The 13183-nt window shown below is 45.3% G+C and overlaps 1 protein-coding gene across 1 annotated transcript in view; it reads left to right on the top strand.

Moving 5' to 3' along the window:
* Positions 1 to 8241: 8241 nt before the first annotated feature.
* Positions 8242 to 13183, top strand: part of LOC128706299 (ras-related protein Rap-2b-like) — a 53166-nt gene continuing 48224 nt past the window's right edge. The window contains exon 1 of the mRNA XM_070104624.1: positions 8242 to 8379. Within this exon, the coding sequence (XP_069960725.1) occupies positions 8308 to 8379 (72 nt within the window). The 5' untranslated portion in view covers positions 8242 to 8307. The remainder of the gene's footprint in view (positions 8380 to 13183) is intronic.

Raw genomic sequence — 13183 nt, 5'->3', positions numbered from 1 at the left:
GTTCACTTTATCTGTTACAAGCAAATTTAGGAAATATACTTAATATATCTGGTATCTTACCAAGCCTGGCTACTACAACATCAGTCAGTCTGTGTCTGTCAGACTGTCAGATTCATAACATCATAGTGGGTTATAGATAAGATAAGATAAGATTTTCGTTCGGATTTTTAACCCCGGAGGGTTAGCCACCCAGGATAACCCAAGAAAGTCAGTGCGTCATCGAGGACTGTCTAACTTATTTCCATTGTGGTCCTTAATCTTGTCCCCCAGGATGCGACCCACACCAGTCGACTAACACCCAGGTACCTATTTGCTGCTAGGTGAACAGGACAACAGGTGTACGGAAACGTGTCGATATGTTTCCACCCTGCCGGGGATCGAACCCGGGCCCTCCGTGTGTGAAGCGGGAGCTTTAGCCACCAGGCCACTCAGACTTCTAACTACATTCCTACAACAATCACCTTCATTATTCACTTCTCTCCTAATATTATTCCTAATGCTAGACACAGATATACCAAAGTTATATTCCACATTCTCCTTCTGGGTACTCTTCCTGGCTAACATATCAACTTTATCATGAACGAGTAATCCAATGTGTGATGGCATCCGTAATTTTAATTTAATATGTTTATTATGCATCCCAGACCCATCCTGTGGGCGGTAGTCACCCCAGACCCATCCTGTGGGCGGTAGTCACCCCAGACCCATCCTGTGGGTGGTAGTCACCCCAGACCCATCCTGTGGGTGGTAGTCATCCCAGACCCATCCTGTGGGCGGTAGTCACCCCAGACCCATCCTGTGGGTGGTAGTCACCCCAGACCCATCCTGTGGGCGGTAGTCATCCCAGACCCATCCTGTGGGCGGTAGTCATCCCAGACCCATCCTGTGGGCGGTAGTCACCCCAGACCCATCCTGTGGGCGGTAGTCATCCCAGACCCATCCTGTGGGCGGTAGTCACCCCAGACCCATCCTGTGGGTGGTAGTCACCCCAGACCCATCCTGTGGGTGGTAGTCACCCCAGACCCATCCTGTGGGCGGTAGTCACCCCAGACCCATCCTGTGGGCGGTAGTCACCCCAGACCCATCCTGTGGGTGGTAGTCACCCCAGACCCATCCTGTGGGTGGTAGTCACCCCAGACCCATCCTGTGGGCGGTAGTCACCCCAGACCCATCCTGTGGGTGGTAGTCACCACAGACCCATCCTGTGGGCGGTAGTCACCCCAGACCCATCCTGTGGGTGGTAGTCACCCCAGACCCATCCTGTGGGCGGTAGTCACCCCAGACCCATCCTGTGGGCGGTAGTCACCCCAGACCCATCCTGTGGGTGGTAGTCACCCCAGACCCATCCTGTGGGCGGTAGTCACCCCAGACCCATCCTGTGGGTGGTAGTCACCCCAGACCCATCCTGTGGGCGGTAGTCACCCCAGACCCATCCTGTGGGTGGTAGTCACCCCAGACCCATCCTGTGGGTGGTAGCCACCCCAGACCCATCCTGTGGGCGGTAGTCACCCCAGACCCATCCTGTGGGCGGTAGTCACCCCAGACCCATCCTGTGGGCGGTAGTCACCCCAGACCCATCCTGTGGGTGGTAGTCACCCCAGACCCATCCTGTGGGTGGTAGTCACCCCAGACCCATCCTGTGGCTGGTAGTCACCCCAGACCCATCCTGTGGGTGGTAGTCACCCCAGACCCATCCTGTGGGCAGTAGCCACCACAGACCCATCCTGTGGGTGGTAGTCACCCCAGACCCATCCTGTGGGCGGTAGTCACCCCAGACCCATCCTGTGGGTGGTAGTCAAAAGATTACAGAGGTACGTAATGGGTCCAGGGACTGGGCCCCCAAAGTTTTGGTAGCTGAGCAAGTTACAAAGGTAATGAACTCACAAGTTACAAAGGTAATGAATCCAGTAAGAATGGTTACTTACGTCTATACAAGGGTACAATCATGAACAAATTATAGAGTAATGAGCAATTCACACTTCCACACCCGGTCACAACTGTAGTGAGTTATTGGTGCAAATATTGATTGTTGAGACACACCCATAGCAATTGTATATTAAATTGCCTATTCCCCTGTTTTTTGAGTGTCTGTACTGGCTTCTCCAATGAGCATGTTATTGGAGTCATTATGTGAGTCAAGAGCCTTCAGTGATGATTAGAATGTTAAGCTCAGTATCAGGGTATATAACAAATTTCAACCACACAGTAGAGCTAGAAATAATGTGAAGGACCTGGGAGTGATAATGTCAGAGGATCTCACTTTCAAAGATCACAATAATGTATCTACCATATCTGCTAGGAAAATGAAAGGATGGATAATGAGAACCTTCAAAACAAGGGATGGATAATGAGAACCTTCAAAACAAGGGATGGATAATGAGAACCTTCAAAACAAGGGACGCCAAGCTCATTACGATTCTTTTAAATCGCTTGTTCACTCTAGTCTGGAATGCTGCTGTACACTAACGGCCCCCTTCAAGGCTGGTGACATTGCTGACCTGGAGAATGCACAGAGAATTTTCACAGCACATAAGTACGATAAAGCACCTAAATTACTGGGAACAGTTGTACTCTCTGGAACGCAATTAAGAAAGATACATGATAATATACTTTGAAAATCCTAGAGGAATAAACCTAATCTGCACACGAGAATCACTCCTGCGAAAGCAAAAGGCTCGACAGGAGATGCAACGTCCTCCCAAAATGAAAAGAGACAACACAATAAGTGTCAGGGGCCCAAGATTGTTTAACTGCCTCCCAGCATACATGAAGGATTACCAATAGACCCTGGCTGTCTTCAAGACCCCTGGCTGTCTTCAAGACCCCTGGTTGTCTTCAAGACCCCTGGTTGTCTTCAAGACCCCTGGTTGTCTTCAAGACCCCTGGTTGTCTTCAAGACCCTGGCTGTCTTCAAGACCCCTGGTTGTCTTCAAGACCCCTTGGCTTGTCTTCAAGACCCCTGGCTGTCTTCAAGATCCCTGGTTGTCTTCAAGACCCTGGTTGTCTTCAAGACCCTGGCGTCTTCAAGACCCTGGTTGTTTTCAAGACCCCTGGCTTGTCTTCAAGACCCCCTGGCTGTCTTTAAGACCCTGGCTGCTTCAAGACCCTGGCTGTCTTCAAGACCCTGGTTGTCTTCAAGACCCTCCGGCTGTCTTTAAGACCCTGGCTGTCTTCAAGACCCTGGGTTGTCTTCAAGACCCCTGGTTGTCATCAAGACTCCTGACTGTCTTCAAGACCCTGGTTGTCAATCAAGACTGGCTGTCTTCAAGACCCCTGACTGTCTTCAAGACCACTGGTTGTCATCAAGACCCCTGACCTGTCTTCAAGACTCCTGGCTGTCTTCAAGACCCTGACTGTCTTCAAGACCACTGGTTGTCTTCAAGACCCCTGACTGTCGTCAAGACCCCTGACTGTCTTCAAGACCCCTGACTGTCTTCAAGACCCCTGACTGTCTTCAAGACCACTGGTTGTCTTCAAGACCCCTGACTGTCATCAAGACCCCTGACTGTCTTCAAGACTCCTGGCTGTCTTCAAGACCCCTGACTGTCTTCAAGACCACTGGTTGTCATCAAGACCCCTGACTGTCTTCAAGACTCCTGGCTGTCTTCAAGACCCCTGACTGTCTTCAAGACCACTGGTTGTCTTCAAGACCCCTGACTGTCTTCAAGACGGAGCTGAACAGACACGTAAAGTCAGTACCTGACCAACCGGGCTGTGGTTCCTACATTGATTTACGTGTAGCCAGCAGTAACAACCTGGTTGATTAGACCTTAATCCACCGCAAGGCCTGGTCTCAGACCGGGCACTGGGGAACCATTAACCCCACAAATCCTTTCCAGGTATCGATGTCAGAATGATTTATTCACACTTGGGTCTCTGGCACTGTCTGACTCATACGGTTTTAGCGCTTCTTTGCTGATTATTGTAATTAAGGACGAGGTGAAGTCTGACAGAAAGTAGGTCAGTAAGAAGTTTAATTAAAAGAAGTTAATTTCTCTGAGGACATGAGAGAGAGAGAGAGAGAGAGAGAGAGAGAGAGAGAGAGAGAGAGAGAGAGAGAGAGAGAGAGAGAGAGAGAGAGAAGAGAGAGAGTGAGTGAGAGAGAGAGAAATTTTTTTAGACTCTACCACCAAAGTTGCTAGTTTACTGTGTACATATCCATCCTGTGGATGGTAGCACAGAACATACACAATAGGCCTAGGAACTAGGCCTCAAAAGGGTTAGATTGAAGAATATCTGGATTTACATCTGCAGTTCACTTTATCTGTTACAAGCAAATTTAGGAAATATACTTAATATATCTGGTATCTTACCAAGCCTGGCTACTACAACATCAGTCAGTCTGTGTCTGTCAGACTGTCAGATTCATAACATCATAGTGGGTTATAGATAAGATAAGATAAGATTTTCGTTCGGATTTTTAACCCCGGAGGGTTAGCCACCCAGGATAACCCAAGAAAGTCAGTGCGTCATCGAGGACTGTCTAACTTATTTCCATTGTGGTCCTTAATCTTGTCCCCCAGGATGCGACCCACACCAGTCGACTAACACCCAGGTACCTATTTGCTGCTAGGTGAACAGGACAACAGGTGTACGGAAACGTGTCGATATGTTTCCACCCGCCGGGGATCGAACCCGGGCCCTCCGTGTGTGAAGCGGGAGCTTTAGCCACCAGGCCACTCAGACTTCTAACTACATTCCTACAACAATCACCTTCATTATTCACTTCTCTCCTAATATTATTCCTAATGCTAGACACAGATATACCAAAGTTATATTCCACATTCTCCTTCTGGGTACTCTTCCTGGCTAACATATCAACTTTATCATGAACGAGTAATCCAATGTGTGATGGCATCCGTAATTTTAATTTAATATGTTTATTATGCATCCCAGACCCATCCTGTGGGCGGTAGTCACCCCAGACCCATCCTGTGGGCGGTGAGTCACCCCAGACCCATCCTGTGGGTGGTAGTCACCCAGACCCATCCTGTGGGTGGTAGTCATCCCAGACCCATCCTGTGGGCGGTAGTCACCCCAGACCCATCCTGTGGGTGGTAGTCACCCCAGACCCATCCTGTGGGCGGTAGTCATCCCAGACCCATCCTGTGGGCGGTAGTCATCCCAGACCCATCCTGTGGGCGGTAGTCACCCCAGACCCATCCTGTGGGCGGTAGTCATCCCAGACCCATCCTATGGGTGGTAGTCACCCCAGACCCCTCCTATGGGTGGTAGTCACTCCAGACCCATCCTTTGGGTGGTAGTCACCCCATACATAGCCTGTGGGCGGTAGTCACCCCTAGACCCATCCTGGGGTGGGTGGAGTCACCCCAGACCCATCCTGTGGGCGGTAGTCACCCCAGACCCATCCGTGGGTGGTAGTCACCCCTCCCAGACCCATCCTGTGGGCGGTAGTCACCCCAGACCCATCCTGTGGGTGGTAGTCACCACAGACCCATCCTGTGTGCGGTAGTCACCCCAGACCCATCCTGTGGGTGGTAGTCACCCCAGACCCATCCTGTGGGCGGTAGTCACCCCAGACCCATCCTGTGGGCGGTAGTCACCCCAGACCCATCCTGTGGGTGGTAGTCACCCCAGACCCATCCTGTGGGCGGTAGTCCCCCCAGACCCATCCTGTGGTGGTAGTCACCCCAGACCCATCCTGTGGGCGGTAGTCACCCCAGACCCATCCTGTGGGTGGTAGTCACCCCAGACCCATCCTGTGGGTGGTAGCCACCCCAGACCCATCCTGTGGGCGGTAGTCACCCCAGACCCATCCTGTGGGCGGTAGTCACCCCAGACCCATCCTGTGGGCGGTAGTCACCCCAGACCCATCCTGTGGGTGGTAGTCACCCCAGACCCTCATCCTGTGGGTGGTGGAAGTCCCACCCCAGACCCATCCTGTGGCTGGTAGTCACCCCAGACCCCATCCTGTGGGTGGTAGTCACCCCAGACCCATCCTGTAAGGGTAGTCACCCCAGACCCATCCTGTGGGCAGTAGCCACCACAGACCCATCCTGTGGGCGGTAGTCACCCCAGACCCATCCTGTGGGTGGTAGTCAAAAGATTACAGAGGTACGTAATGGGTCCAGGGACTGGGCCCCCAAAGTTTTGGTAGCTGAGCAAGTTACAAAGGTAATGAACTCACAAGTTACAAAGGTAATGAATCCAGTAAGAATGGTTACTTACGTCTATACAAGGGTACAATCATGAACAAATTATAGAGTAATGAGCAATTCACACTTCCACACCCGGTCACAACTGTAGTGAGTTATTGGTGCAAATATTGATTGTTGAGACACACCCATAGCAATTGTATATTAAATTGCCTATTCCCTGTTTTTTGAGTGTCTGTACCTGGCTTCTCCAATGAGCATGTTATTGGAGTCATTATGTGAGTCAAGAGCCTTCAGTGATGATTAGAATGTTAAGCTCAGTATCAGGGTATATAACAAATTTCAACCACACAGTAGAGCTAGAAATAATGTGAAGGACCTGGGAGTGATAATGTCAGAGGATCTCACTTTCAAAGATCACAATAATGTATCTACCATATCTGCTAGGAAAATGAAAGGATGGATAATGAGAACCTTCAAAACAAGGGATGGATAATGAGAACCTTCAAAACAAGGGATGGATAATGAGAACCTTCAAAACAAGGGACGCCAAGCTCATTACGATTCTTTTTAAATCGCTTGTTCACTCTAGTCTGGAATGCTGCTGTACACTAACGGCCCCCTTCAAGGCTGGTGACATTGCTGACCTGGAGAATGCACAGAGAATTTTCACAGCACACATAAGTACGATAAAGCACCTAAATTACTGGGAACAGTTGTACTCTGGAACGCAATTAAGAAAGATACATGATAATATACTTTAGAAAATCCTAGAGGAATAAACCTAATCTGCACACGAGAATCACTCCCTGCGAAAGCAAAAGGCTCGACAGGAGATGCAACGTCCTCCCAAAATGAAAAGAGACAACACAATAAGTGTCAGGGGCCCAAGATTGTTTAACTGCCTCCCAGCATACATAAGAGGATTACCAATAGACCCCTGGTTGTCTTCAAGACCCCTGGCTGTCTTCACGACTCCTGGTTGGCTTCAAGACCGATGGCTGTCTTCAAGACCCTTGTTGTCTTCAAGACCCCTGGTTGTCTTCAAGACCCCTGGCTGTCTTCAAGACCCCTGGTTGTCTTCAAGACCCCTGGTTGTCTTCAAGACCCCTGGCTGTCTTCAAGATCCCTGGTTGTCTTCAAGACCCTGGTTGTCTTCAAGACCCTGGTTGTCTTCAAGACCCTGGTTGTTTTCAAGACCCTGGTTGTCTTCAAGACCCCTGGCTGTCTTCAAGACCCCTGGTTGTCTTCAGAACCCCTGGTTGTCTTCAAGACCCCTGGCTGTCTTCAAGACCCCTGGTTGTCTTCAAGACCCCTGGTTGTCTTCAAGACCCCTGGTTGTTTTCAAGACCCCTGGTTGTCTTCAAGACCCCTGGCTGTCTTCAAGACCCCTGGTTGTCTTCAGAACCCCTGGTTGTCTTCAAGACCCCTGGCTGTCTTCAAGACCCCTGGTTGTCTTCAAGACCCCTGGTTGTCTTCAAGACCCCTGGTTGTCTTCAAGACCCCTGGCTGTCTTCAAGACCCCTGGTTGTCTTCAAGACCCCTGGTTGTCTTCAAGACCCCTGGCTGTCTTCAAGACCCCTGGCTGTCTTCAAGACCACAGACACATAAAGTCAGTACCTAACCAGCCGAGTTGTGGTTCTCACCTCGGTCTGCCTGCAGCCAGCAGTACCAACCTTGTTGACTAGACCTCAGTCCACCACGAAGCCTGGTCACAGCCCGGGGTCGAGGGGGTGTTGACCCCCAACCCTCCTCCAGGTATACCCCAGGTAGATATTTACACGCCATTTTAATCACACAACTTAAAAGACATACAGATTGAAAGCCACTTATGATTAAACACCAGCAACACCAGCAACACCAGCAACACCAGCAACACCAGCAACACCAGCAACACCAGCAACACCAGCAACACCAGCAACACCAGCAACACCAACAACACCAGCAACACCAGCAACACCAGCAACACAATGTCCCCTTACACCAAACTTTAAAAATTTCGTCCCTGACATTTGTCCCCTCAGGGAACGGTACGAAGTTAAATGCAAAAAACAGAAACAGAAAGTTTTCCAGGTTTTCCTAAAGTCTTGCAGAGGTGGGACGCCGCCAGCAGCGTGCTGGCTGTTGCAAGTTGTTGCAAGTGCCTTTCCTGGGCCTCGGAGGTGCAATTATTTAGGCCTAGCTAGCGGGAATGTTGCAGTGTTTAAGGCACGTTTGCCTGCATGGGCCTATTTCTGGCCTATCTGGAGTTGTAACAGCAGAGGTATGTTGCTGGTATACCAGTCTACTGTCTTATGTTGCTGGTATACCAGTCTACTGTCTTATGTTGCTGGTATACCAGTCTACTGTCTTATGTTGCTGGTATACCAGTCTACTGTCTTATGTTGCTGGTATACCAGTCTACTGTCTTATGTTGCTGGTATACCAGTCTACTGTCTTATGTTGCTGGTATACCAGTCTACTGTCTTATGTTGCTGGTATACCAGTCTACTGTCTTATGTTGCTGGTATACCAGTCTACTGTCTTATGTTGCTGGTATACCAGTCTACTGTCTTATGTTGCTGGTATACCAGTCTACTGTCTTATGTTGCTGGTATACCAGTCTACTGTCTTATGTTGCTGGTATACCAATCTACTGTCTTATGTTGCTGGTATACCAGTCTACTGTCTTATGTTGCTGGTATACCAGTCTACTGTCTTATGTTGCTGGTATACCAGTCTACAGTTTTAGGTTGGTGGTATACCAGTCTACTGTCTATGTTGCTGGTATACCAGTCTACTGTCTTATTTTGCTGGTATACCAGTCTACTGTCTTATGTTGCTGGTATACCAGTCTACTGTCTAATGTTGGTGGTATACCAGTCTACTGTCTTATGTTGCTGGTATACCAGTCTACTGTCTAATGTTGCTGGTATACCAGTCTACTGTCTTATGTTGCTGGTATACCAGTCTACTGTCTAATGTTGCTGGTATACCAGTCTACTGTCTTATGTTGCTGGTATACCAGTCTACTGTCTTATGTTGCTGGTATACCAGTCTACTGTCTTATGTTGCTGGTATACCAGTCTACAGAGTTTGTACATGTCACCTGTACACCACCAGTCAAGAATACTTTAATACCTAAAATACTGAATAATGTAAACTACCAGTGTATATACACTGAGATATACACCTCTCAGTGTATATACACTGAGATATACACCTCTCAGTGTATATACACTGAGATATACACCTCTCAGTGTATATACACTGAGATATACACCTCTCAGTGTATATACACTGAGATATACACCTCTCAGTGTATAAACACTGAGATATATACCTCTCAGTGTATATACACAGATATACACCTGTGCTTATATACACAGGTATACACTTCTGTGTATTTACCCTGTATAGCATCAGATATACGAATATTTCCATAATTAGGGCGTATTTCCTCAAGTTTTCTTGAAGACAGGAAAGAAAATTAGAGAGAAAGATAGATAGATAGATAGATAGATAGGAATCCACCTTGATAATAGACTCAAATTTCATACACATATACAACAAATTTCTAAGAAAATTTCCAAGACCGTGGGCATACTATCGAAGATACGGTACTATGTTCCACAGTCAGCCCTCCTGGCCCTATGTCACTCTCTTATTTACCCCTATCTCACCTATGGAATTTGTGCATGGGGCTCAACAACAATTAACCATCTCAGACCACTAATTACCCAACAAAAGGCTGCAGTCAGAATGATAACAAATTCCCACTACAGGCAGCACACTCCACCAATATTCAATACACTAAACCTACTCACCATACAAAACATCCATACTTATTACTGCACCTATTACATACATAGAACACTTAACTCTGATATTAACCCTCCCTCAAACATCTCCTTGCCAACCTCAACAGAACACATGACCATAACACAAGGCACAGATCACTCTTTGATGTTCCTCGTGTCCATCTCACACTATGCAAAAACTCAATGCACATAAAAGGCCCTAAAATCTGGAACTCATTACCTGTAAATATAAAAGAAACACTACCTGTTTATAAATTCAAGTCTCTACTCAAAGATCACTTACTCACCCAAAACCAAATAAATACTGAATAACTGAACCTTATAAATTATATATCTTAAATGTTTCTCACAATTATATCACATAAATGTTAAACCTAAAACCCAATCTAACTTTGTTATTTTTTTCAATACACTACCTAACAGAATACTCCATTCTACTGAATTTACAACAATGCAAGCAACCATATGACCTGTCTTTGTAATACTCATTTGTGCTTTATAGTTATCTGTTTACAATAATGTTTTATCACTGATTACATCATTGCTTAGTTAATCTTAAGTTAATTTTAAGCCAGCCCGTAATGCTATGCATACAAGTGGCTTTGGCATGCTGCTCTTACCTGTATTTTTTTGTACCTCTGTATGTATGCTCAAATTACTAAATAAATAAATAAATAAAGAGAGAGAGAGAGAGAGAGAGAGAGAGAGAGAGAGAGAGAGAGAGAGATAGAGATAGAGAGAGAGAGAGAGAGAAAGAGAGAGAGAGAGAGAGAGAGAGAGAGAGAGAGAGAGAGAGAGAGAGAGAGAGAGAGAGAGAGAGAGAGAGAGAGAGAGAGAGAGAGAGAGAGAGAGAGAGAGAGAGAGAGAGAGAGAGAGAGAGATTTTGTGATTTTTTACTATTATTCTTTTGGTACTTTAATTGTGAATTTTATTTTGTCAATTTAAGTCTATAGTTATAACCTTGATCTTGTCAACAACCCATACCAGACTCTAGTGCAATTGCAAGTACCATTTCAAATTGTATTTTTATATTATAAGTTTATATTATAATTCCTACCATCTGTCCATTTAACTTTGCTTACCATTACTTAATTTTAGTCCCTTTTATATTTTCTCCTTTATTTTAGCTTTATATAACTATCCTAGTTTATATATCCACAACTGTTAAAATAATCAAGGTGCTATTCTCAGGTGCTAAAGTAGAATAAGCTCACAATCTTGCCATTATATTCCAAAGCTCATTTATACACAACCTATATTAGTCCCTTTTTATTATAATTTTAAACTATAATTATAACTTTAAAAAATTACCTTTATAGTACTACCTACTATCATATTCCCAAGCACTATTATATGATCATCACTTTATTTGTATTAGTCCCTTAGCTCATTATTTTACATTTGTTAAATAATTCAGGTGCTATTTTTTAGGTTAAGACTATTTACTTTGTTTTATACTTAATTCTAACTATAGATTCACTACAAATCTTATGATTACAAGCATTGATCCTGATACCAACCTCTTATTTAATGACTTAAATGAATCAAACAGTTACTGTAATTACTACACTGCAGAACAATCAAAGGCACTTCTCAGTGCCAACAACAACATAACTATCTTTAACTACAATATCAGATCTTTAAGCAAGCATTACGATGACCTCATAGCATTACTAAATTCCTTACATGCCAATATGTCCATCATTACACTAACTGAAACCTGGCTAAAGCCTGATAGTACAGATGTCTATGCCATTCCTGGTTACACAGCCATACACAACTGTAGGCCAGACCAACAAGGGGGTGGCACAGCCATATACTACTCAGACCAACTAGAATGTATCACTAATACTTGCACAAGGGATGAACATGGGGAATATATAATAGCTAAATTCAAATCCAAATACCTACAAAAACCTCTCACATTGATAAACATCTACAGAGTTCCACAGTCAAACATTAGCCAATTTAGTCAAAATCTAGGAAGTATGATAACTGATGCACGCATGAACAAAGATCACTTACTACTCTCAGGTGACTTCAATATAAATCTCCTGCAAGACCAGGGACCCACACGTTACTGAATTCACAAACACAATGAGTAACTGTATGTTACTACCAACAGTAACAAAACCTACAAGAGTTACAGAGACTAGTGTTTCCCTACTTGACCACATCTGGACCAACACCATATCCCCTTTAAAATCAGGCATAATTACAGATAATACCACAGACCACTACCCTACTTTCCTCATAACAACTCTTGGTAAACTACCCCAAGACACTACTAAAGTCACCTTCAGACTTCACAATGAGGCAGCCATTAATAACTTCGCAACAGCATTAGCAAACATTGATTGGCACACTGAGCTAGAAATCTATACAGATATTAACGAATGTATTAATAATTTTCTAAAAAAGACCCAATACCTCTATAACAAGCACTGCCCTAAAAAAACTAAACAGATGACAGCAAAGAGACTGAACAGTCCCTGGCTAACACCCAGCATTCTCAAATCCATAAATACAAAACACCAATATGAAAAACAGTACAGAATGGGTCACATAACCAGAGACCAAACAAAACGTTACTCGTCAATCCTAACCAGCCTGATAAGAAGGGCAAAAAAATTGTATTATGAGAACAGATTATCCAACTTACGAGGTGATATAAAAAAGACCTGGAAAACACTATCTGAAATTCTGGGAACAAAAAAGATATCACGAAATAGCGAAATAAAATTAGCAAAATCAGATGAACCCCAACTCCCACCAACAGAAACAGCAAACAGACTCAATGATTTCTTCTCCACTATAGGACAAAACCTTGCCCATAAAATCCCCAGCTCAGATACTCCACCAAATAACTACCTCACCGGGCAACGACCCGAACACACTGTTCCTAGCTCCGACTAACCCATACGAAGTCTCCCTTATTATCAATGCACTAAAAAACAAGGCAGGAGATTTAAGTACCTTACCACCCTTTATATATAAAAAAGTGTCACAAGTGCTATCTCCAATCATTGCAACACTCTTTAACAAATCCATTGAATCCTCCACCTTCCCTACAGTACTCAAAATAGCAAGGGTCACCCCGATCCACAAAGGAGGAGACCAAACAGAGTTGAATAACCTCATAGGCCAATATCCAACTTACACCCTCTCTCAAAAATCTTTGAAAAACTAATTCATAAACGAATCTACTCCTACCTTATCTCCCAAAACATACTCAACCCCTGCCAATTTGGATTCAGGCCAAATAAA

This window comes from Cherax quadricarinatus, chromosome 93 (assembly GCF_038502225.1).
Source record: "Cherax quadricarinatus isolate ZL_2023a chromosome 93, ASM3850222v1, whole genome shotgun sequence".
Lineage (NCBI taxonomy): Eukaryota > Metazoa > Arthropoda > Malacostraca > Decapoda > Parastacidae > Cherax > Cherax quadricarinatus.
The sequence above is the reverse complement of the archived record's forward strand: the minus strand, read 5'-3'. Positions and strand labels throughout refer to the sequence as shown.